The sequence below is a fragment of the Saccostrea cucullata genome, unplaced genomic scaffold, assembly GCF_032062105.1.
Source record: "Saccostrea cucullata isolate Sc308-1 unplaced genomic scaffold, CSIRO_AGI_Scuc_v1 ctg336, whole genome shotgun sequence".
In the NCBI taxonomy this organism is placed as follows: Eukaryota; Metazoa; Mollusca; class Bivalvia; order Ostreida; family Ostreidae; genus Saccostrea; species Saccostrea cuccullata.
In genome coordinates, this window is record NW_026926997.1 from 77,898 (window position 1) to 105,626 (window position 27,729).

At 32.3% G+C, this 27,729-nt stretch overlaps 1 protein-coding gene across 4 annotated transcripts; it reads left to right on the forward strand.

The window, feature by feature from the left end:
* On the forward strand, positions 1–27,622 carry LOC134273193 (guanylate cyclase soluble subunit beta-2-like). 4 transcript variants are annotated; one of them, XM_062755376.1, is made up of 14 exons: positions 1–125; positions 18,508–18,699; positions 19,674–19,758; positions 20,669–20,742; positions 21,184–21,284; positions 21,783–21,966; positions 23,546–23,619; positions 24,089–24,604; positions 25,247–25,421; positions 25,519–25,664; positions 26,047–26,195; positions 26,437–26,583; positions 26,775–26,929; positions 27,147–27,622. In XM_062755376.1, the coding sequence occupies exons 3-14, from the start codon at positions 19,756–19,758 to the stop codon at positions 27,391–27,393; spliced, it is 1,971 nt and encodes a 656-aa protein (XP_062611360.1). In that variant the 5' UTR covers positions 1–125; positions 18,508–18,699; positions 19,674–19,755; the 3' UTR covers positions 27,394–27,622. The 4 variants fall into 4 exon arrangements, with proteins under 4 accessions (XP_062611360.1, XP_062611359.1, XP_062611358.1 ...); XM_062755375.1 differs by lacking the exon at positions 1–125 and adding an exon at positions 13,960–14,035; XM_062755374.1 differs by lacking the exon at positions 1–125 and adding an exon at positions 18,006–18,154.
* The last annotated feature ends 107 nt before the right edge of the window (positions 27,623–27,729 follow it).

The window sequence follows — 27,729 nt, forward strand, 5'->3', positions numbered from 1 at the left end:
TGTTGTAGTACTGATGGACTGAGAACAATTTCTCTGCAAAAAGAAGAATGCTTGTGATATTGGAAGGATCCTAATGCCTTCCTCCGCTGGCTCATTTTACTGCCTTTTGGTTGTACAAAGTGAGGGTAAGTTCATCATTTTAAACGAAGACCAATCTGAACTATTCGCTTTAACTTGTCTACGGAGCTCGAGAGAGTCTGACCCTTAATAAGGGAAGTTTCACTTGAATTTCCATAAATATTTGATTTTATTGCGATCAATCTTGCATACAAACATTTTCACTACTGTCATCATCCTCAGACTTATTCAGGTATGTTATTAAAAGGAATCTGATATAAAATGCAAGTTTGTTCAATTTTAAAAAATAGTTTGGTGACAAATATTCGAGTATCAATCAATTTAAATATTTTTAAAATATTTTTTTTAGATTATTCATTCAAATTTTCTCAACTAGTTCCGCAACTTTGAAGCATCATTTCATTTGTAACTAATGGTTTTGACTAGAATTTTACGGACAAGTACATTCAAAAGCAGGTCTTCGTGCAGTATAGTGTCCAATACTCGACTAATTCTTGCGAATCCTATGTAGAAATGCAGGACTAACAATTTATTCACTTTTATCTTCCTCTAGCCTTTTTATGTTTATAGAAGGTATCCTAGTGCAGCACACAGCATCTTGTTTGTTTGCTACAAGATGACTCTCGGTCATCTTTTTATTTTTTTTGTTCTTTTCAATGAGGACTATTTGATTTCTTTTCAACATAACTAAATATAAAAGCAGTACTTGGTTCTAGTATAAATACTAATAATCGCAAAATGATCGCAAATTAATCGTACTCATAACATACTTAATGTCAGAGTGTGAATTATTTGAAAAAAAAATTTTCAAGTCAATTTATTCTCTTCAATGAGGACCTTAAACCGTACGTCCGTCCGTTACGCTTTGGGGTTACCATCTCTTATCCGCAACTCTTTTTATACCACAGAATGAAATATAATGAAACTATCAAAGAATCTTTGTTAAAGAGTGCCATTGTGCACCTCTTATTTTACATTTTGATCAGACACATATTTAGGGTTTTCAATAGCAAAATATGGACACTGCCATTCTTTCTATAATATTGAAGGGTACCAATCTCTATTCCGCGACTCCTCTTATACCACTGGATTCAATTTAATGAGAATTTCACAGATTTTTTGGTACATATTGCCATTGTGACCTCCTATATATTTTACTTTTAGATCTCAAACTCCAAGAGCAAAACATTGAATTTGCCATTATAATCATATGGGAAGCAACGGTATCATTTAGTGAGCTCAGTGCTCACACTACCTCTAGTTTGAATTGTATTTTGGAGGAAGAGGGATTTAATTCTACTGTCAGTATTCCAACTTATACCCATAGCTCCCTTTAAAAGGAAGAAATTCTTTGAAATTTTATGTCAGTTTAGAATAGTTTTCATATTTCTAACAACCAAATGAATTTGAAAACCATACCTATATTGCATTCCGAAAATTAAAAAAAGCCTTACAATGAAACATATGACGAACAGTATTCAAGATCAAAAGTCCATAAAACAATACAAAATAGGAGCAGAGCAAACAGGGACCTCCGAAACATCAGAGGTGGGATCAGGTGCCGTGGAGGAGTTAGCATCCCCTGCTGACCGGTCAAATCCGCCGTGTGCTCCTTGCCATGATCGTCAACAATTCAATGTATAAATGATGAACTAAAAACACATTTATGTATATAAATGGTTTATGGTGGTTGCACTGTGTGTTCATTTTTAGTTTTATACGCAGTACTAGCTATTAATAGATTCAGCTACTGCTCTGCATAGCTCCTAGTGGAATTTGCACTTGTTTGAATAAATGACCATTCTTATTCTTTTACTTTTTGTTACTGTCATATTTTCGGGGAGATTGCCAAACAACATAAAATTAGTATGAAAAACGTCAGTCAGCATTTGATTTAATGATAAATTGCATTTGTTGACATGGTAATTGTATCGACCATAGAGATGATAATTTTAAACGAGACTGTTGGTATTCTTGTTTCAACTTGATAGTCAATAATTTACCTCATTTTAGAAATTGTTAATACGTAGAGCATGCTCTTGCGTATCGAATCGACTGAGATATATAAACTCTGTATGCATGTGAGGAAGGTATATTGCTGCATAAGTAAGGAAAGTTGACGATAGAAAAGTTAAATTCATCACATTTATCATAGTTCGTTGTTGTTAGATTACCATTAACGTATTTTTCAAGGAAAATATCCTAACAATGATGCATAGTGGGTCCAGCAAATGTCCAACCAAGCCTCTTTCTTTACTCGTAACTAAAAATAAATAGTAGTGAAGGAAAAACATCGGGAGTACTCTACCTTAATATGTATTCAAGAAATAGTGTTAATCAGATTTTGATACTTAAACACTCCAATGAACTGTTGGAAAATTTGAAATCGCAAAATGTTACCATAATCAACAGCAAAAAAAGACACGCATTTTTAAACTTTATATACAACCATTTCCCACAATAGATTAGAGAGAAGGCTTTTAGATATCATTTACGGCTGCTTTTTCAATAGAAATTGATCTTGTATATTTACTTTCCTTGCCATTGATTTTTGCAATAAATTTATTATTTTGTTAAAAAACATTTTGATTGTACAAACAGGTACCCAGAAGTTGATATTAAAAGATGATTGAGTTTCTGACAATATATATGTATGTGGTTTTCGGAGACCAGGTCTTCCAACAATCTATTGGAATTCGCATGAGTAGTTTTTGCGCCCCTTTATCCGCAGACCTATTTTTGTAGTCATATAAAGCAGAATTTGTCCAAAATCTTTTACGTGAAAAGAAAAAAAAAATATGTGGTGGCCTTCAACTCGACATTTAGATAAATTATATCTACGTCGTATTGCCTTTTGACAATGGTTATTCCCTTTCTAATGTCGATACGATTTATCCCGGTGAGATTGAAATAAAAGATTCCACAGAGTCAGACACACCTGTTTCATATTTAGATATTTTACTTGAAAATTTAAAACGCGTAATTTTCATTAGTAAAAATATACACAATCTTGATTTATTTTATTGAAATACACTGAGATAAAAATTCCTTTTTTAATGACAGGTTTGTAATACAGATAATTAACTAATTATAATCAAGCTGAAATTGTTTGCATCGAAATGGCTTCCTTATTGCGATGGTAATTTAGCGGTAAACATCAGAAGACCGAAAGTTAATTTGATGGTGGCCACGCGTGTCAAACCAGGTGAAAGAGATATACACAGGGACTAGTAGCTAAATGTCAATGAATTTCAAGTACCCAATAATGGGCCTTAATTTATTTGATTGACAGGGGGATACAGACCAGGTAAATCTGAGGGCGGTGCTTATTATCTCGGGCTTTAAACTTGATGACTTCAATCGTCAACTTACTTATCCAGCAATATACCTATATCGCCTGAATACGAGGGTTATGTCTCTCAGTTGATTTGATAAGCAAGAGCATGCTCTACGTATGAACAATTTCTAAAAAGAGGCAATTTATTGGTCAACAAATTGCTGAAACGAAAATACAGTTAGCACCAGTTTCTTTTAAAGTAGGTTCTATGGTCGAAACAATGATCTTGTCAATAGCAAATACAATTTATCATTAAGTTAAATGCTGATTGATGTTACTTATGCTAATACTAATATACCATTGTATACACATGTAATTGTCGACGGATTTTTCAATTATTCACTGATTATGATGAAGAGCAAAAGGCGGGTTATTTCTTCCTTACATTCCTTATATTTCATTCAATTTTTTTTATAAGATCTTTTTTTTACCCAACCTTTACGGATGAATAAAGTGCACATATTTTACAATGCCAACATATTACTAGTAGTTTAAGGGGGCGTTTTAAACAGACATTGGACGTTAAAAACACAATAACCTCGTTCGTGTCAGAGTTATCATCAGTCAGAGTTTAATGTACAATTGAGAGTCAATTGAGAGTTGTATTCAGGTGAAATGTCCATTAAATAAGCCCTAAATGTCGGTGACAAATTGTAGTTCATTTCTAAAACCAAACAAGAGGTATTCAAATATTCTTCTGAGACACCTAGAAAATGCTTATTACAATAGTTCCCTGAAGTGTGCCTGGAGTGTTTGCTTCATTTGTTGATATTTTTTTGTAAATTGTTAAAATTATCTAACGAGAGTAATGATATTGTTAATGCATTTTTGTTAGGATATAATTCTCAATAGAAAAAAATGCATTCAGCAAAGGATTTCATGGAACAAAGTTCTGCTACAACTTTGATCACGATGTCATTTACGCGCTGTATTCTTCATTTCTTTGTCTTTTTTCATTCCATGTAATTGTCTCGTGATTGATATAGAGGAAAATTGGCCTATGGCTCAGTTCCGGTATCTCAGTCGATTTCCATTACCTTATATCAATTTTATGATTAAATGAATGTTAACAGTCCAAATGGCTCAGGTCGAGAAATCAAATAAGTATCCAATGTATTCTAGAGAAAATAAAAAGACCAATAGGATATTTCTAACATTTTATACTCACCGCTTGAAAAGTGGTAGGATATGTAGAGATCGGGATGTCCGTCCGTCCCTCTGTTATGCTTTGGGGTACCCATCTCTTATCCTCAACTCCTCTTATACTACTGAATGAAATTTAACTTTCAGACTTTCACCAAATCTTTGTGACAGAGTGCCATTGTGACCCTCTATTTTAATTTTTTTATCATACACATATTTCGGGTTTCCTGTAACAAAATATGGACACTGCCATTCTTTCTATAATATTTAAGGGTATCCATCTCTTATTCTTATTCTCCTATATCACTGAATAAATTTAATGATATTTTTTTATAATTCATAATATATGCCATTGTAACCTTCTATTCACTTTTTGATCTGACACTTACTTCGGGTCTCCCAGAGCAAAATAGTAACTTTTCCATGATTATAATTATATAAGAGACAGGGGGTTCATTTAGTTACCTCAGTGCTCGTGTATTTTTACGGGGTCAATTAATTAACAATGATATATGTGTCAAAATGTAAAGTGTGTGAAACTTGGGGACAAGAATATGGAATCCTTCGTCAAACCCACGATCTTGTGGATTCGATAATAGGGTGCATTTAAAAGATGGAATCAATTCAATACATCAAGCAATACGATTATGTTAATTTTCTTTTTATTATCTTATAACTTCTGTCTGCATGTTTTAATAGTGTTGTGAATTGTATGAATATAAAGGAAAAAATTGTTGAACTATTTCTCATATATACACAACCATTCCACACAATAAATTAAACTCCGGGCTTTTTGATATCATTTACAGCTGCTTTTTCAATAAAAATGGAACTCGTAATTTCACTTACCTTGTCATTGGTCAATTACAAAATAATTTTTATGAAACATATTCACATTGTACACACAAGTACTCTGAAGTTGACATTAAAAAAAAACTTAAGTTTCTGATTGACAAAATCTATGTAGTTTTTGGAGACCAAGTCTTCCAACAATCTATTGGAATTCCCATGGGCATCAATTGCGCTCCGTTATTAGCAGACCTATTTTTGTATTCATATAAAGCAGAATTTGTGCAAAATCTTATGCGTGAAAAGAAGAAAACACTTGCTGTGGCCTTCAACTCGACATTTCGATATATCGACGACGTATTCTCAATTAACAATGGTAATTTCCATTCTTATGTCGATACGATATATTCTGGTGAGCTTGAGATAAAAGATACACAGAGTCTGACACATCTATTTCATACTTGGATATTTTACTTGAAAAAAACGTCAATGGTAATCTTACAACCAAGCTCTATGATAAATGTGATGACTTAATCTTTTCTATCATCAACTTCCCTGACTTATGCAGCAATATACCTTCGTCACCTTATATAAATTATATATATATTAGTTGATTCGATACGAAAGAGGATGCTCTTGTATGAACAATTTCTAAAACGAGGTGAGGTAAATTGTTGACAAACAAGTTGACGAAACAAGAATAACAGCAGTTTCATTCAAAGTCATCATTTCGTAAGTTCTATGGTCGATACAATGACCGTGTCAGAAAATACAATTTATCATTGAGTCAAATGCTGACTGACGTTTTTAATAATTGTCCATTATTTATACATTGAATTGACGACGGATTATCAGTTATTTCCTGATCAAGGAGCACACGGCGGATGTGACCGGTCAGCAGGGGATGCTCACTCCTCCATGGCACCTGATCCCACCTCTGATGTTTTGGAGGTCGTGTTTGCTCTGCTCCTGTGTGTTTTTGTAATTTTTATAGACTTGATATCGAATGATGTTTGTTATCTCCATATCCTTCATTTACCAATATTGTAGTTGAGAAGTTGAAAAATAATTAATTTATTTTAAATGCACGATTGTTATTTTACTTTTTTTAATATAAAATTGAGCCAAAGAATTTTAATTTTAGAGTTTATACAATATTAAAAATTCCTATAGTTCCTTCTATGTTTTCTACTGCACAGTTACAGCATTTCGTTTATGTTAAAAGGTATAGATTGTAGATTTCCGAAGGAAAATTAGACTTGGTAAATGTATTCCTCTGAAGCAGAATTTTTTTAAAAAATCTTTAAATTTGTTGTTTGTTTTATGAAGCAGAATTTATTTTTGATAATTTTAAAGATAAAAAATCTTGCTTTGCCCCTGCATTAGATATAAAAATTTATTGTTTATCAATGAAAGGTATATTTTTCATTGATATGTAAATGCAATTAACCCCTATGGCATTTTTGGATTTTTCACCTAATGTGTTAATGACTAACTACATGTAATTTAACACTTTAACACTTACATGGGAGAGGACAATCTAAGTTTTGGAACTTGTGTCCAATGCCTTTGACATATTGTCAATAAAATATGCTCAAAACAACTAACTTATGTCTGCTAAAAAAATTTAATTTACAAGTTGGGAGTAAATACAAAATTTTGTAGTGATTCCCTTTCGGCAAATGGTAAATTAAAAGTTTTGAACGTGTCATAACTTACTAGACTGTGTAAGTAATTTGAGGTTACTTTGAAGTTACTGTTAATTTGAGGTTACTTTTGATATCACTGAGACACACAAGGTCCATTTCGAGTAAAAATAAATTCCTAAAAAAATTCGGTTTTGGGTCTTGCTTCTTCATTACCGATTATTTAAATTAATGTCCTTCAGAGAAAGTTCTAATTGTGACGCATATGAAAGATACGAATTTCTGCTTGTTTGAGCAAAATAATTATTTTTATTATACAACAATCTCATCATCAGTAATCGTTATTTAATGAAACCAAAGGTTAATGAATGGACCCAAATTAAGGCAGTTTTTGTCAGAAACATATTGACAACATTAACTGGTCTCTAGACACTCATAAAGTATTGTTTTTATTTAATCTGCAGATACGGAGAACAATTGATTTATGAAAGGTGAGCTCTTATCTTTGATTGCTTTGTTTTTCATTTTAATTGCGTTCTGCTTAATTGGTACTTGTCGTCCAAAGTTCTGAATGATTTCAGTTTTAAAAGACCTAAAGCAGACAGGTTTCATTTGAATACACCAGAGTAGACTCCATTGACGGCACATGCAATTAACTCATTTCATTTGACTCTACATTTATGTGATGTCATTCTAGACTATCTTGTAAGAAAACATGTATTGAACTTTTGCGAAAAGCACCGACTTTTACAGTCGACGGCTTACTTCGACATTTAAACCTATTTTATGAATTGATACCTTTATGTGGTAACATAATTTATGATAAGTTATCCGCGAGAGGTAGTATTTCAATTTAGTCTTATTTTCTAAAGGCTTCAAATAAGGAATAATAACATTTCAGAAGGAAAACTGGGCAAGAATTTGAAAAGATAAAAGAATGCGAGTTGAGGGTAGAGTAGTTGTTACCTTCAAAGACAAAGTAATGCATGTAGATGTCTTAAAATAGAACATTATTATCGTCCTTAAATTAAACGTTGAGCTAAACATTTTGAATGAAAAGATCTACCGTATATTGTAAAAGTCAGCGCTTCATGCAAAAGTCCATAACCAATAAAATTAGATTACTTTGAGACAAAGAGATAAGCTATCACATCTACTTTGTTAAGGAAAGATAGTCTTTTTACTGAATGTCATTGAGGGAGGATGATAAATTTATGAGATACCTAGGAGAACTATTCATTTCAATTGTTGATATCAGTGACGAAGGAAATATCACTATCATAGAAGCTTTTAAGACACATATATACCTATTCCCCTTCACAAAGGATACCTTAAGTATGTGCTCGAATGTTCGTTTGGAGGGGGTGTCCAAGCTTATGAAGTCAAGAGGATCAAATCAAGTATTGATCTATGCCTGTTATACAGTGTTACAATGAACAATTAATAGAGAAATGAAGGAAAAACACAAGAAATAAAACAATTCAATATAAAAGAAATATAAATTTCAAGTCGCAAACAGTCATATATTGATGATGTTTCAAACGTGTAAGTTTTTTTTTTTTATTCAAGGGAAGTTCATTTTCTTCCATGTATTTACGAAAACTCATCCGTTTATCTGGAAATCAAAGTTTTATTATAAAATGCAAGTGCATGATCACGATTTCCTCTCCAAGTTTAACACCTTATATCTAAATAAGATGAGAGAACAACATTTTGTAACTTCTATCAAATCTGAGTATTTCTAGCAGTACTACAAGACACTGACCTGCCATGATTACACTCAGTACCTTTCACGGATTGATATTTACTCTGTACATAAACATATTTGTCTATAACTTTTTTTTGTATTTGATTATAGTAACCCCCGATACGTTATTACAGTGTTCTCTTTTTTTAGGTTTAATCATTTTATTTTTCAAAGTGAGTCACATTTCAGTAATGTCTGCACTGTCTGTATACATGATGATCTCTAATAGGCTGTAACATGTTCTCTTTAGCTGTGGCGGATCTATTTATGTCATGTGTCAGATTTACTTGCATTGTAAAAAAATATTTGATAGAAATGAATTGTGAAGCCTCTTTTGATGACAAATTTATATTTCATTCTTTTGAAAGTGGTGAAAATAAAAAGGTGCGCGATACATTTTATCTTTGAATGGGTGAATGTCATATTCATAACATCGACTTTAATCATCATCGTTATAAAGGCTATAAAAATTTCAAATCCATGGATTTCAAAACCAACTAAAACTTTATAATAATTAGATGACAACGTCAAAGACAGTTGAGCCGAGGAAAAGTAAATGCATTTTGAATCTGAAAACGATAGCAGTTATAATCACAGGTCATAAGACTACGTTATTCTTCTACAATATGTATACTAGTGAGGCATTTAACATAAGGGTATGAAAATATGACTTTCATATACAATTGGATCTAAATTTTATTTTCACCCGAATAAAAAATTATATAAGTTCATAGTTCACTATAACTTTCTCCATTCCTCTGACAGTTTCCCGTTTATCTGCTATATCCACATATATTATGAATTCTGTTTTATTTTCATTTGCAGTATATATGTCTCCATAACGATAAGAACACCACAATTCTTTGAATTTGATACTGCAATTCATTTAAAGATAAATAAAAAACAATACTATTTATACTATATGCTAGGTTGGAGTTTTGTTTTAGGGAGCATTAAGTGTCTATATTATATACCACTGGCGAAGTAAGAGGGGACCAGGAACCTCCTTTTTTGTCCAAAATATACATAAGATTTATTTATCATTTTTATTTGGGGCGGCTGTGGGGCCCTTCCGCCCCAAGGCTACCCAAAGTGATCGCCCCTCTCTTTCAAGATTCCTGGATCTGCCACTGCTGTATACCAGATTGACAGCTTTTAGTCATAGTCAGAAATTATTATTTTAAGCTTTGGAAAATACACTTAAAACACATATTTGTTTCGAATCTTGTAATATAAACTTTAGAAAAATATACCAAGCCAGGTGAATATTTTCTCTGATATACGCAGTGTGAATAAATTATATAAGTGTGAGAATATTGAAACATTGTAATATTTTACGATAAAAGGAAAAATACTTGTGACATGATACTTAGTCTCCTAAAAACAAAAAAATTGTTTGTATCATCTGTCCTTAAACACTTCATATTTGTTTCGTTTGGAAATTTTCTCTGATATACGCAGTGTGAATAAATTATATAATGAAAATATTATTGACGATGAAAGGGAAAATATGGAGATAACGAACAGCATTCAAGATAAAAAGTCCAAAAAACAATACAAAACAGGAACAGAGCAAATACGGACCTCAAAAACATCAGAGGTGGGATCAGGTGCCATGGAGGAGTGAGCATCCCCAGCCGACCGGTCACACATGCTGTTTGCTCCTTGTCATGATCGGTAAATAACGGAAAATCCGTCGTCAATTCAGTGTATAAATAATGGACTAACAATTAGCATGAAAAACACCAGTCATCATTTGACTCAATGAAAAATTTTATTTTGCTGACAAGGTCATTGTATCAACCATCGAACATACGAAATGATGCCTTTAAACGATAAATTGTTTGTATATAATTTACCTCGTTTTCAAAATTGTTACCGTAGTTTATAAACTCCGTATGCAGGTGATAAAGGTATTTGATTCTATATTTTCGATAGAAAAGTTGTCATCACGTTTATCATATCTTTTGTAAATTTATATTCTTAAAAACTTTCATTATAAATTGACACTACGTCGTCGATATATTTGAAGGCTAAAACTCATAATATTTTGCAAATCTTGATATTCAATTGGTAACCATGGGAATTCCAATAAATTGTTGCATAGATATTGTAAATTGATCTTTTGATGTCAACTTTGATCAGAATGTTTTAAACAAAACAATTTTGCAAATGACCTATAACAAGGAAAGTAAATTTATGAGTTCCATTTTTATTTAAAAAAAAAAAAAGCAGCTATCAATGATATCGAAAAGCCTGGATTTTAATTTATCGTGGGGAATGGTTGTGTATAAAGTTGAAAAGTCGTACGTTTTGAAGTTGTTGATTTTGGTAAAATATATATACTGTGATTTCAAATTGTCCAAAAATTCTTTGAAATTTTTTAAGTATCCACATCCTATTTACACCACTTCTTGGATATATTGTTGCACAGTACTTTTTAAGTTTCTCTTTCACAAAATCGTCATAATTTTATGTATCAGAATCCAATATATATAGGAAAGTTCAAATTCATTTTGGTTTTTGACGATAAAAGATATCTTTGCTACACGTACCAGGTAAATAATTAAAGTTTTTACGGATATACATATACTTTTGATTGTCTTATTTCCAAGAATCAAAATGAATTTGATTTTCAATACCTATTGGGGATTCCTAAATAACATAAAAGTACTTACGGAAATAAGTAGTGGGTTTTACGAAATGTTCTACGGAGCTCTTTCTTAACTCTTTACTTAACTATTTACAGTAGTGAAGGATAAAAATCAGGAATACTGTACATCAAATATTTGAGAAATGATGTAAACAGATATAGACACTTGAATCTTTTTAGAAAATTTGAAATTGCAAAATTTTACCCAAAATCAATAAAATTAAAATGAATTTCATCAGCGAAATAAATTGGACAGGTGCTTCTTCGATAAAATTGAGCTCGTTCATAATTCTTACTTTTCACTGGTCTTTTGTAAAATTATATTCTTAAAAACATTCTTATTTAACTCCAAACTTGATATTCAAAGGTGCTTGAGTTTTTGATTGACAAAATCTACGTAGTATTTTAAGATGAACTCTTCCAGTAATTTGTCATAATTTTTGGGATACCAATGCGAACACATTATTCGCACGTCATAATTTTATACAGAATGTCAATTATTGCCATGGTATGCCTTTTATGGTTCTTTGGACTTTTTCCATGCCTTCCAAGTGAGGTTCTGTACACTTAGAATTTCATCGCATGGACTGACTTTAATGTTTCACGTGTTTCTCAAATGCTGAGAACAATGAAATATGGAGACACAACGAAAAGAAGTCCATTTAAACAATTCTAACCTGGAGCAGGGAAAACATGGACTTGAGAAAACATCTGAGTTGGGATCAGGTGTCATGGAGGAGTAAGCTTAAGTACCTCTGCTTACTGGTCACACCCGCCGTGTCATATATACACTTTAATTGGATATTATGAAAGTTGGAAACGCGGAAGTGAGGGTAAGAAAAGAACAATAATTTACCATGCATACCAAAATGTTTGAAATGCTTTATGTACGTCTGCCATAAGTGCCAAAGCACCTTTATATGGATTCTAAATAATGAAAATCTGTCATATCTTTATCAAATTTCCTAACGAAAGCTCAACCATTGAGATCGATACCTCTGTGTGAAAGACTTAACTCTAACTTAAAATGGCATCTGATCCAACCTCTGATGTTTTGGAGGTCCGTGTTTGTTCTGCTCCTATTTTGTATTATTTTAGTCTTTTGATCTTGACTATTATTCGTTATTTCCATTATGTGTCAATAAAATGTATTCTTAGCCTTCGACTTGTTTTTCACAGCAGAATTGTTATATATATTGCTTATTCAGACGATTTATAGCAACTTACGAGTACTTGTATCCTTTTGGGTTTCTATATACGGAAATCGTACAGACTTGTTATTTCTTATACATTCTTATTTTATTCTACGTATGAACAGATTCCCAAAGGAAGTAAATTATTGACAAACGAGTTAATGAAGAAAGAATATCAACAGTCTTGTTTAAAGTCAACATTTCAAAAGTTCTATGATCGATACAGTGACCTTGCCAGCAAATACAATTTATCCTGAAGTCGAATGCTTACTAATCGTTAGGCTATTATTTATACACTGAAATTGTCAACGGATTTTTCCGGATTTTCCCCCCGAACATGACAGGGAGCACACGGCGGATGTGACATGTCGGCAGGGGATGCACACTCCCCCATGACACCTGATCCCACCTCTGATATTTTCAAGTCCATGTTTGCTCCGCTCTTAATGTTTAATGGACTTTTGAGCTCGATTTCTGTTCGTTATCTCCACATATTTCATGTTGATTGTTACTCCTTGGTTAAATCAACTGAAGATTGTATTATAAAATTCCTAGAAAAACCAATAATGACAAAGACTTCTTCATTAGATTGCAATTTTTGCATAAATGGTTGTTATCCATGCTACAATTTTATTGAAAATGTGCTATTGTCTCTATATTTGCGATAGAGGGACGTATCATTAATGCTTATTAAATCATTAGTAGTAGCGATAATGTGTGATTTCCCCGATACACGTAAAATTAAGAACTGACAATCCATATGACTTCCTAAATGCTAATTGCGATGCCACGAACTTCATCATTTTCTTAAAAAATGGGCAAAGATATCAATTTTAAATGGATCTTTCTTTCGGAGAATAAAGAGCATATGCTTCGCCCAAACAAAGAATAGAAAAATATGATTTTTTAAACGATTTTACACAACATGTCTGAAGACTGAAGTGAGCGACGGCTATGGAAACTGTCTTGTGTTTTTGTTTTCCCTCTAAATCAGTGATTTTTGGCGCTAATCTGAGACACAAGAAAATACACGCTTCTGATTGGTTAATGTACACAGGTTTCCATGTCAATTTCAAAGCATTTGAAAACGCCAAATACACATACATATGATATGTTTTGATTTTAAGAAAACAAAAACCTGGTACCATAAAACACATGATTACATAAATGCTATTATTTGACAATAATGCTGTATAAAATGATTTTCACCGACCACTTTGATTCTCTCTCTCTCTCTCTCTCTCTCTCTCTCTCTCTCTCTCTCTCTCTGTTTATATATATATGTATATATTTGAGCTATATAATACAATTTCGATTAAGGAAGGTTTGTAATACATGTACAGGAATTCCGTTTGTTACGTATATATAAACATGTGGATTTCCTAAACAAGTCATTCTGTTAACAAAACTACTGCTGGGATAAAGGGAATAATAACGCATTTCTTTGAGGTATTTATTACCATTACAAATATGACAAGTAAAATGAAACAATGTATGGTCGGATTGAATTGTATGCATTTATAATGACCCAGTATATTTTGCACTTGGCATTTTCAAAACACATGAAATGAAACATATGAAGATAACAAACAGTATTCAAGATCAAAAGTCCACAAAACAATACAAAGGGCGCTAGCCCGGACCTCCAAAATACATCAGAGATGTAGGTGCCATGGAGGTGAGCATATATCGACCGGTCACACCCGCCTGTGCTCATTTTCATGATCGGGAAATAACAGAAATATCCGTCGTCAATTCAGGGTATAAATTTATTATATTATATAAATAATATTTTCCAATGATAAATTTATTGATACAATGTATATCTTCCTAATGTTTACAGAGATAGTATTAACCATAAATGAGTTGAATGTAAATGTTTCAGAATTTATTGAATCTTACTCAGAGGAACTTGTTTCGGGACTAAATATTAACCCGCCATAGCATGATAATAACGCAAAATAGGTCACTTAATCTATCTCCGAATAACACACGTGTTCTTTTACCTCTCTCCACAACATTACCCAGATTGTGATATATACTAGTTCTACTGTGTTACACTTGCAGAGGAAATTATATGCACTGACAAAATATAAATACGTATTTCTTCTATGGGAGTAAAGAACGACAAAATACATGGCACGCTACTCTTTATTTGAAATTTTTAGTCTAACACGTAATCGCGGAAACAGCGTCAAAACTGAATTTCTGCTCGCCGAGTGGAAAAGTCGAATTCAACCATGAAATGGTGTGTGCTAACTTGTGAATTCACAACAATGACAAAAATGATAACAGACATCCTTGTAATTGTTTTGTATTCTCAGCCTAAGAGTTCTTCACTATATGGTCTTCTAAATTTTCCTCACCTACAACTTGCAAACTTGCGAACTTCCAAGTTTGTCTAAAGCGAAAGTGAAAACGAGGTAGCTCGTGCGAGTCATTATTCGCTTTCAGCGGTCGTTATTAAAAAGTAATTACTTCGTATTGACCAATCAGATTACTGGATTTCACAAAGTTATATAATATAAATCAATTACCATTCATTTCAGCATGTTATGACATATAAAATGAAACATAGTCTATGTTTTCTTTGCTCCGGATTGAATTGTATGGACTTGAATACTATTCGTTATCTCCATATATTTTGCACTTGACATTTTCAAAACACATGAAATGAAACATATGAAGGTAACGAACAGTATTCAAGATCAAAAGTCCATAAAAAAATATAAAATAGGAGCAGAGGAAATAGGGACCTCAAAAGCATCAAAGGTGGGATCATGTGCCATGGAAGAGTGAGCGATCGGGAAATAACGGAAATATCTGTCGTCAATTCAGGGTATAAATAATGGACTAACAATAAGTATGAAAAACGTCAGTCAGCATTTGACTCAATGATAAATTGTATTTGCTGACAAGATCATTGTATCGACCCTAAAACTTACGAAATGATGACGAGACTGCTGATATTCTAGTTTCATCCACTTGTTTGTCAATAATTTACCTCATTTAGAAATTGTTCACATGTAGAGCATGCTTTTGCGTACCGAATAAACTAAGAAATATATAAACTCCGTATGCAGGTGATAAAGGTATATTGCTGCATAAGTAAGGGAAGTTGACGATTGTAAAGTAAAAGTCATCACATTTATCATAGAGCTTTGTTGTTAGATTACCATTTACGTCTTTTTCAACTAAAATATCCATATATGAAACTGATGTGTAACACAGGCATTTTCATTTGTATGTTTTCAAGATTTCAAAGTCAAGCTCAAGCCATTGGGGATATATCGTGCCGACATAGAAATAGAAAATTGCCATTGTTAGTTGACAATACGTCGTCGATATATCTATACACCTCTGTTGTCAATAAACTTTTGAAAAACTGTGCAATTTAACATTTTAATATTAGAATTTTCAAAAGAACTATATTTGAATGAAGTAAAATTAATAGAAAATGATGAACCAAAAAATAAGCAAAAAACCTAAATGGAGCTATAGCAAGCCTGGGTAGGCATTTGATTTCGTAATCGATTCACGTTATTATAACTGGTATTCAAATTAATATTGTTGTTTTGTATAAGTTTTTTTTTCATTAGTCTATACAATTTAATAATTTAATTTTGTTTGTATTCTAGCCTCTCATTGGTTGATTTCTATCAAAATTAACAGCAAACTTATTCTGTATAATCTGACAACGTTTTCGCCTTATTTGGACACACACCCTTGACAACCAGCTAAATCCGTTTAACGGATCATCCCTTCAAGGATTTCAAAACCTCTAGGATTTCAACATAGGAAAATTCACCGATTTAATTAATGTACCTTTAATTTCAAACAGTAGCTCGATCTTACCTCCTGTAAACAAACATCATGGCTGCTAGTTATCAGTTATTACCTCCCCTCGCTTCCCATCACTTCCGTTATTACGGTTGCATTATTGAGCGGCAAATTTGAATTCATAAAAAGCAACACAATTTTACATCCATAGTTGTTTAACTATTTTAAGATTGAATTGTAAGAAATGACTCTTATAAATTCTAAAGTAAATTCTTGGCCAAATTATTCGAGTTTAACTTGGTTTGGGTCAGTTTACGTTTTTTATAATCCGCTTCGCGGATTATAAAGCGTAAACTGACCACGACCAGGTTATATCAAATAATTTGGCCAAGAATAGAGTCATTCCTCATAATAAATTAATAAAATACAACAAATTTTACTAAATTTTACTAAACGTATATAGTAACGCCAACCTGCTCCCTACAATGGTTCACAAATCAAGAAAATGGTATATGTTCATTATTTTTACAATCAAAAACTATATTACAGATTGATATAATAATAATAATCCATTAAATATATGTCAAATTTTAGAGAATATCTAAATTATTTTTTGAACAATACACTGCCTTTTTTAAATAATTCAAATTATCATAGTTTCTCTCATACAGATCTAATGCAACATTTGGAAAAGATGGCTTGTCTATGTGATATATAGTCAGTTCATTCCACCACTTTAAAAAAATTGGTTTTCAAATGTTGCTACACAAAAAACAGGAATAAAATGTGTGTTTTATAGTGTTTCGTTTTTATACAAGCATTAATATTGTGGTGAAGTATTAATTTTCATTTAAAACAGTTGTTTATTATGAGATATAAATCTATGAGTTAGCTTATACTGAAAAGACTGTAGTGTAAAAGATATCTCCATTCTTTTAAGTAAGATGATGAATAAATGATATTTTCTTCAATTAATTCTGTCAAAGATTTTGTCAAACGTTAGCCGATATAATTATGATGGTGAAGATTTAAACAATAAACGACTCTGTAATAATTGATTAATTTTTTAAAAATATATATACATTAAATTCTACAGATAAAATTTAAGACAATATGTAAACCATGTATCCTTCCTAATATACTATTAAAGAATCACAGACTCTATAAATAATTTTTATGGTTCAGGTTTACAAGGTTATTGAACTAAGATTTTATTCTAGAAATCTGGAAATCCAACTTCTATACATGTATACATGTACTTCCCGTTTCATTTCTAAATGTGAACTTGTGAAAAGCACTTTTCAGTCTTAAATGATATGTACATTTCCGTCAAGGAAAATGAGTTCGAGCTACTCTCCTATAGTGGGTTGCTAAACCTCAAAATTCTTTACTAGCAAAGATACATTGTCGGATCAAGACAAGTTCTCTTCCAAGCACCATATCTTTGATCTTCACAACTTCTTTTGAAACCTCTGTAAAGGTGAAGTATAAGAAGAACGGTGTTACAGGGTACTCAATGTGATGTATATCGGATGTGGATTCTCAGAAATCCCACAGAACTCGCAGATAATTCATGTATTCATCTGTTCATTCGTCCATCGTTCATTCCTTTATTCATTGACGATCTTCTTAAAAAAACCGAAATAGCGGAGAAAATTTTTGAACAGACTTTATTGTTTGTCTCTGAGGAGAAACTAATATCAAATCATACTGTGTATTTACTAAGTGATGGAAATCAGATGTTGATTCTCAGCAACTCCAAAGAATTTTCAGATAATTTTAACCATGGTCAATCATAGATTTGTTTTGTTTGTATTTTTGTGGACACTTTTTATCGATTAACACAGATGAAGAATATTTCTCTACACATTGCAACACAAGTTTTTCTTGGAGGGGTATACATGTATCATTATCAATATTGTCGTTTACTGATTTTTATTTGAAAATTAAAATAAGTACAGTCGTGTACAGGTGTACTATTTTTAATATTCAAATAAAAATCAGTAAACGACAATATCAAGGTTTATGTGGTTTACTTTTTAAAATTTTTATATTTGTAGTACATGGATATCTTTAATAATATTCTTTCCCTATTTTTAATGTGTTTATGAAATAATTCATACAATACCTTCTTGGAATAGATGAGAAATTTTGAGAGACGTCGCCCAGCTATAGTCCCGCCCTCAGACATCAATATGATGACGATGAGATAAAGTAATCAGCCATTGAACAGATCCTCACTCTCATTTACATGATACAGCAGCTGATAACTCTACTCACAAAGAGGACGGGCAAGATTCCAAAGGAGGTTTTTAATAAGATTTCAAACAATGGTAAGTAATCTTAGTGTTGTCTCTTTCTTTAATACATTTATCCATCTACTCTTATTTATTTTTTTCATTTATTCATTCATTTTTTTCATTGATGTCTTTCTTTAAAAAATAATAAAATATAAGAGAAAAAAATTAAAACAAATTATATATTTGAAGTTTTTTGTTTGCCTTTGCGAAAGTACTTGAAATCTTACATATATTTCATTTCTCCCCTTTATGATTGCATGACGCCAAATAAAATCAATATAATCATTTAATATTTGATTTGTATCTCGTTAATTGAAATTAGTGTTTACTCATTAAAAGTGGCGACAATGTTTATGACGTCTACTTATCCTGTTTGTTTCACTATGTCCACTTAATTGTCCATCATTACGATCAACAGCTTCATTGTGTAAGCGGGAATGGACACAAATCAATTAAGTATTAGCTGTTTATTGTTATTGATGATCGTTAGGATTAATTCCTTGGTAGGCTTTAATGAAAAGTGTTTGTATCCAGTGAGATATATTTTCACTGTAGCGTCGTTTGATTTTTGGCAAAAAAAAAAAACGCTATAGTGTTTTGTGAACCTGATACAAATTATTGCGATTGATCACGCCAAAATACTATTTGTATGAAACATTTGGTGGTATATTGTTCAAACTGGGTTAATTAATACTTGTCATAACTGCTACCATTTAAAGGATGTTATAATTCAACACATCAACATGATTCTAATGAGTAAATAGATGGAACAAATGATAAAGCTTGTGGCGTGGTAATTTTGCTTAATTTTTAAAAAAAATTTTGGTAATTTGCGATACCAGAACTTTTTCCATTTCACTCTCAATTAAAAAAACTTTTTTGAAAAAAATAACGGAAGTTGCAGTTTGTGCAGTCTTTAGACTTTTTATGGTTCTTACAAACAAATCAAATAGAACAGCTGATTTTCTGCGAGCCTTATTTTATAATAAATATTGACTTCACTTCAGATATGGATTACTAGTACTTAATGGGGAGATTTCTGGGAGATTTATGACAGTTCATCCCTGAAACCATTCCTTTTCAGCAAACATGGTAAGTTAGATACTATTCTACCAAACTATGATGTTGACAATTGAGAAATTTTATTTTATCAGATGCAGCTTGGATTGCATTTATCATTTGATTTTTTTTCTAACAGGAATTTTTTTAAAAATATTTTATATTGATAACAAATGTACATATAGTAATCATTATACCCTCCGTAGATTTTAATGAGTTTTCACGTTGGATGGACTGTTGGTATCCTTCATTCATTTACTAATTTGTCAAGAACTCACATTGTTTTAGAAATTGCTCGAATATTAGACTCTTATATATTCAATTATCTGGGAAACATAAAATCATATGACAATGGTATAATGCTACATAAGTAAAGAATGTTGAAGATCTTAGATTTTATCATTACGTTTTGTTATTAAGTTAGCACTGACGTTTTGTTGTTAAGTTAGCACTGAAGTTTTTTCTTGTAAAATATCCAAATATGATATATCATACTCTGTGGTGCCTTTGATTTCGAGTTCAGAGGAATATAATAAATCAACCTAAGAATGGAAATGAAGATAGTGAAAATGAGATTGCTTTCAGCATTCTTTTTATGGGTATAATATGGAGAAAGACGTCATTACTATACTTTAATTTCAAGGAGTCATAAAATTGCCTTTCTATACATAAAAAATATCAATTCTTCTTATTTTTTTCTTCATATCTCATGCTTATTGGGGTTTTTTAACTTCCGAGAGAATCGCAGTCAGTAACTCAATTTAATCTATCATTTCAATGGATTTATGTCAAGCTCATTTTATATATGGAAAAATAGATCTCGAATTGTTTCACCTACTAGATATACAGGCAGGTTTCTTTGATTAGAAGGTTTGTGAGCTGGTTCTGAGCCTTTTGTATATATAGGGTTTTATTATTAGGCTGTTTTGTGTTTCTATTCCAGCATGGACACGTGCACCTATGTCTCCGGGAGATGGTGATAGAGCAGTATGGAAGGGAAGCCTGGGATGCCATTTTGTAAGTGGATAAGAAAGTTTGGTGACCATAAATAATTATTAATATAAAATCTGTCATGCCTATTGAGAATACTAAGAATCTTCAAAAATTATATCTCGATTAGTTTTGAATGTGAACATTAATCGCATAAAAATACCTTTCCTTAAATAAAGCACATTTTTGATTGGTAAAAAAAATGAAAGAGTGATCTGGTATTTTTTCAGTTGGAATGCACAAAACGCCCAATTCTTCATTGATAATTCTCTGACTTGGCTAGTATTCAGTATAATTGACTTGAAAATATTAATACTTCCCCGAACTCCAATTTTTGCTTATACATACTTATGTGAAGAAAGCATGGTTCACATATTGGATATTGTCTTTCACTAAATTAACCTGTAAACATGAAAGATCTTTCATTTTATGTGAACTTATGACTCTCATTGTTTTTTCCCTCTCTAGAACTGAAGCCTCACTTGATGATGATAATGATTTTATGTTGTTTCATTACTATGACGACAAGAGAACAATAAGTTTGGTCGTAGCTATCTCCAATATTACCGGTAAGCATTGCTATAACGACAAGAGAAGTTTTAGCTTGGTTGTAGCTAATAGTATCTCCAATATTACCGGTAAGCATTGCTGTGAGACAAGAGAACTATTAGTTTGGTGGCAGCTATCTCCAATATTACCGGTAAGCATTACTATAACGACAAGAGAATCATTAGTTTGTTCGTACCTATTACCAATAAGCATTGTTATGACGACAAAAGAACCATTCGTTTGTTCGTACCTATTACCGGTAAGCAACAGAGTCATGATTAAAAGATTTCAACTAATAAAAAAAATCATAAATTCTCGATTTTTTTTCTTTACATTTATTTTCCATAAAGTATAATGATATTTTGTTACAAATCCTTACTTTAAAAACTGTTTTAGTCATTCAAAATCCAAGAACATAATACAGTGGATACACTTCTCTACCTTATCAACGTTTGAGTTCCGCGTTTTATGGATTTTTGACAATGATGACTGTTCGTTCATCACATTTTTTCTTCCAGGTCTGGATGTGAGTGGTGTGTTAGAGTCGTATGGACATTATTTTTATTTTTACGCCACCAGTCGGGGGTATGACCGGATGTTACGGACTCTCGGGAAGGATTTCCATACATTTGTACAGAATCTAGACCTTCTGCACTCTCTGCTAGCTCTCACATACAAAGGCATGCGCCCTCCCCACTTCCGGTACGCAGTCTGACAACTTTTGCTTGTTTTACCTTTTACAAGTTTCAAATTGTATAATTAGGCAGTTTTTGTTAATGTACGTAAGAAAAATGATTAATCTGTGCCCAATTTAAGAGAAGAGCTTAAATCATGAGGGAACAAATATTTGTACAATAGAAAGAATTGTATCAATGAATTAAAAACCAGAAGTCTCTGTCGAGACTGAAGCTCTTACTACTGGTTTGTACTTATAGCAAAGGAAGAGAAAAGTACTTAAGCAGTTGGAAATTGAAACTTTTCAACAGCAATAAATAGAATAATGATCCTTGATTATGTCTCTTTATGTTCTTAGTGCAGTCTACTTGCATGCCACATTTATATTATAATCAGACTAAAATTGTATTTGGAGTAGCATTTTGAAAGAATTTCACAGAAATTTCTACTTTTAGTAACCAACACCGTTCATCGAAATCAAAAACCGATATACAGAATTATGTAACTATTGTAGTCTACTTGTGTGCCATAGTTATATTGAAATCAGACTAAAACTGTAAGCATAGCATTTTGAAAGAATTTCAAGAAATTTCTATTTTTAGTAACCACGGCAACACCAATTCATCGAAATCAAAAACTGATAACAGAATTAGTATCTTAGTGTAGCCTACTTGTGTGCCAAGTTATACTGAAATCAGACTAAAACTGTAGAAAAGTAGCATTTTGAAAGAATTTCACAGATGAGCATTTCTATTTTTAGTAACCACGGCAACACCGTTCATCGAAATCAAAAACATGATAACAGATTTTCTATAATAAAAAAGTCTACTTGTGTGCCAAGTTATATTGAAATCAGACTAAAACTGTAGGAAGTAGCATTTTAAAAGAATTTCACAGAAATTTCTATTTTTAGTACAAACCACGGCAACACCTGTTTCATCGAAATCAAAAACCGATACACAGAATTATGTATCTTAGTGTATCTACTTGTGTGCCAAGTTACATTGAAATCAGACTAAATCTTAGTAGGAGTATTTTGAAAGAATTTCACAGAAATTTCTATTTTTAGTAACCACGGTCAACATGTTCATGGTGTCAAAAACCGATACACAGAATTATGTATCTTATTGTAGTCTTCTTGTGTGCCAAGTTACATTGAAATCAGATGTTAAAACTGTAGGAGGAGTAGCATTTTGAAAGAATTTCACAGAAATTGCTACTTTTTAGCTAACCACGGCAACACCGTTCATCGAAATCAAAAACCGATACACAGAATTATGTTTCTTAGTGTAGTCTACTTGTGTGCCAAGTTATATTGAAATCAAATTAAAACTGTAGGAGTTTTTGCATTTTGAAAAATTGTTTACAGACAGACAGAAGACTTAAACAGACAGACAAGACGGACGGACAATAGAAAGACGCATTACTATGTATCAAGCTCTTCTGGTCTCTGAAAAGAAAAGAGAGAGAGAAAGCGTCCTATGAGATATGTTAAGAAGCCTTACACAATTTCAATTTCCTATCTAATTTTTTCAGGAGAAGGTGATTGCTATTTATGCCGGAGAGTGCAAGGGTTGATTTATGGGTCTTTGTTTATTGATTTCAGGTGTGAGAAGAAAGACGGGAAACTGCTCGTTCACGTTTTCACCGTGCGTCCTGGAATGTATCCGGCCGCCATTGGTAAATAATCCAATGTCGTCCATCTTGAATTAAAATCCAAATAATTATTACTTTCTATGTACACCTTAAATGGTTGGTTAACCATGCTGATAAAAGCAGTAATGTTTATTTTGTGTAAAAATCGAGAAAGGATTTAAGAACTGTAAATGAAAGATCTTATCACTCACTACCTTTTTACGTCAGTAGCAACTCTGTTTCTTGTGGGTTATTGCCGTTGACTGTTCCTTTCCATAATAACTTTAAAATATCAACAATCTTTTGTCTTACATTGTAAATTACCGTAAAATAGTTGTATGCATAAAAAGTTCAATTAAGATGAACATCTACTGGTGATTAGATCCTACTTAATTTAACATAATGGTTAAGTCTTTTTACTCATTTTCATGAAGTAGTTGAAATATTTGTTAAATTTTTTTTTCAAATTCTTAAAAGCCAAAAATTATTACATCATTAATTGACCATTATCCAGGGATGTTGACGGAAGTCGCTCGCCAGATTTTTGACACCCGTATCAACATGTCTGTTGTCACAAGGAAAACAGGGGAAATATTTAAACAGAAATATTGTGAACACGTGATAACAGAGGTCAAGGTCTTAGAAGAACAGAAGATGGCAGCCATTACAGGAGAGGACCAACTTATGACTAACCACGTGCAAAGCAAACTTCAGCAACTTGCGCATGCCCGAGAAAATTATGTTGTTGCTGTTCCTGAATTAAGTCTGAATACAGCCTTGCCTTTCAGTGTTGTTTTTGATAAAAATATGTTCATTCAGAGTGCAGGACTTCACCTAAAGACTCTTTGTCCCGAAATTCAACAAGAACAATCAAAAATTAATAACATCTTTGACATTAAGGAACCGGAAGTGAAATTTGAATATAACGCCATCATGAGTTGTAACAGTTCGTACATGTATTTTTTTCTACAACCAAAAGTCAAGAATCGTAACGGAACACCACCCAAATCAGACTGTCCTATTTTAAGAGGTAAATTATAGACCAGTGTGTCATGTACACTATTTAAATTGGTTGCAACAAAAACTGATAACAATATTTTATTATATTTAACATAACATAAAGGCACATTACAAGACATATTCATCAAACTCTAAATGTATTTTAGTGTAAAAGTTTAAAAAATCGTCATTAAATAATTTTTCATACATCTCACAATGAAATGTAAGATCGATGCAATGAAACTCAAAAATCTCTAATCGACAACACTCTGGTCAAAATTATATCGCGTTCCTTATGGACCATCAACCAAATTAACTCCTCGGATCCTCATCAACCAACTCGGAAAAACTCTTGAGAATACGACAACTAGCAAAACTGTTCTTACAAATGACTCTTAGTGCGAGGAAACCCTACATTTGTATTTTGTAATTTGTTAACTCTAGTAATGCAGACCTTAAAAGAGGATTGAATACCGATGTTTATCAGTAATACATGTATTTCTCATTTGATAATCTGTTTTTGTAATCCTGCTAAACAATTTTTTCCCTAAAGCTGTATCGTGAGGAATCCTATCAATGTAAATAAATATAATTACATTATCATGCATACGAGCAGTGAATGTGTTTTCCATGTTCAAACAGTACTCTCACGCCATTTCCTTTTTTACTGAAGGTCACATGGTACCCCTGGAGGACAAAGAGGAGATTATGTTTATAGGGAGTCCACACTTTGACAGCCTGGGCGACCTGATTTCTTCCAGCAGCTACCTCAAAAACATCCCCCAGGACAATATGACCATGGAGATCATGTTCATGAACGAACAAAGACGAGCTGACGTCGAAATGAGGTCAATATAATCCCTCCAGTAGCTGAAAATTAAGTTGTTATGCACTTTTTTAAAACTAAAATGTTTTCAAAGATGTATATTTTATTTCATTACGTAGTAAGAAACTTGACGAAACGACCGCAGCAATGAAGAAATTGGCGGCTGCTTTAGATCAAGAGAAAAAGAAAACCGACACCTTGTTGTATCAGATGCTTCCGGTTAAAGTAGCCAATCAGCTGAGAGATGGCGGGAACGTGCAAGCAGGTACATTCAATCGAAAATCAAATAAATTAATGTTCAATGAGGATTATTTCACTATAAATTTAATTCCATGCGTGTTAAATCATAGTGTATATTGTTTTGAAGTTACAATTTCTATTTTTATGCAATCTTCTTAATTTTTGCTTTTTTTTTTTTTTACTTTCCTATGTTATTTTTTGAAAAAATAAAGCAAAGGACCAAGTTAACATAGTTATTATAGATAACATCCAACTGCTGTAGCATCTGATTTATTTAAGTCAGCAATATTCGGTATTTTTTTCTTTTTAACTTCATGACATGAACTTATTCCATTCAAATAATTTGTTGCATTACTAGTTTGTTAAATTTGTAAAATTTCCTATGAGTTAATTTTTTTTCCATGCAGAAAAGCATGAGAACGTAACTATCCTATTTAGTGATATCGTTACCTTCACAAACATGGCGGCGTTGTGTCATCCAATGGATATCGTGGAACTTCTTAATGATTTGTTCCAACGCTTTGACGAGTTAACAACAAAACACGACATATATAAAGTAAGCATTTCTAATGTTTCAAATTTTTTTTGATTGCTGTTAACTGGACTGTAGTATCCACTAATTATCATACAGAAATATGCCGTGTAATACACCAAAATCGCCCACTTGTTTTAGTACTTTTAAGCTTATTTTAAGTAGAACACTCCCTTAACGTTGTTGTTATTTTAAATTCGAACCCACCATCTTTGAAAAACAAACTTTTGTGATATTGATATAACAAAGCATTTACAACAAAAAGGTAGAAACAATCGGAGATGCTTACATGGTAGTGTCAGGAGTACCAGAAGCTACAGACGATCACGCTATCAGGATAGCCAACATGGGCCTCGATATGATTCAACAAACTAGTCACGTGATCAACCCTGTGACTAATAAGTCTATACAGGTAATATATACGAAACTTATCGTTTTGAACTAAGACTCATTTAGTCCAATCATGGTCTATGATGGTCGATCGAAATACAGTATATTACGCGTAAATGACAACGATCACATTAATCCTTTTAGCTAGAATACTATATTAATTTTGATGATGAATGTACGTGTAAAAGGCATCCATTGGTAATATTTTTATAGATTCGCGTGGGAATACACACTGGGCCTGTAGTGTCAGGAGTTGTCGGGACTAAGATGCCCAGGTATTGTTTGTTTGGCGACACCGTGAACACTGCTTCGCGCATGGAAAGTCACGGACTTCCGGGGCGCGTTCACATCAGTAATACTACACATAGGTGAGGGGCTAATATTAACCAATCATTGCTTTTTGCTTGATTTCTTCATAACTTCTAACAAAATCTAGAATTGGAGACCTTCAAATGAGAACAAAGACTGTAAGAAACATCTATATTTTTTTTATTGTATTAATGCCGTATCTGTAATTTTTTAATAACATTCAAAACATGTCCTATAACAGGAAACCAGTATTATAATAGAACGTTTTCCTTACAGTGAAATTCGGGAGGTGGGCTACATCTTAGAGAGACGCGGTGGCCTTGACGTAAAAGGAAAGGGTATCATGGATACATACTTTATTAATGGCGTGTCTGACAATTTTGATGCAAGTAGAAAATCCCAAACACAGCAAGAAGAACACAGGGAGCATGAGCGAATTCAAATCAAACGGATCTCACCGACACCAGAGAAGAGGCCGAGCCCGACCTCTGGGAGTAACTCCTCTTTCTGTTCTGTTATGTGATCAGCCTTAGGGCCGATAGCGTCTTTGATTTTAATTTATATTATTTGTTGTCATTGTTTACAGTCTTTATTTATGTTTTACACGTGTTAAATTATTACAAGGTTTTTTTAACATTCCTGAATTCAATGAGATTGTCTTTATAGATACTGTATTAAGTTAAGTTATTCATTTTCCTCTCATCTCACACATTTAACCTTGTAAGTTTTATTTCATTCTATTAAAATTGTCAAATACTGAACAAGTTTTCAAAGTTTTACATCAATGTTTGACCAATGAAATATACGCTTTTTAATAATGTTTCTATGACATTAACCATACAAACTAAATTTCAAATAC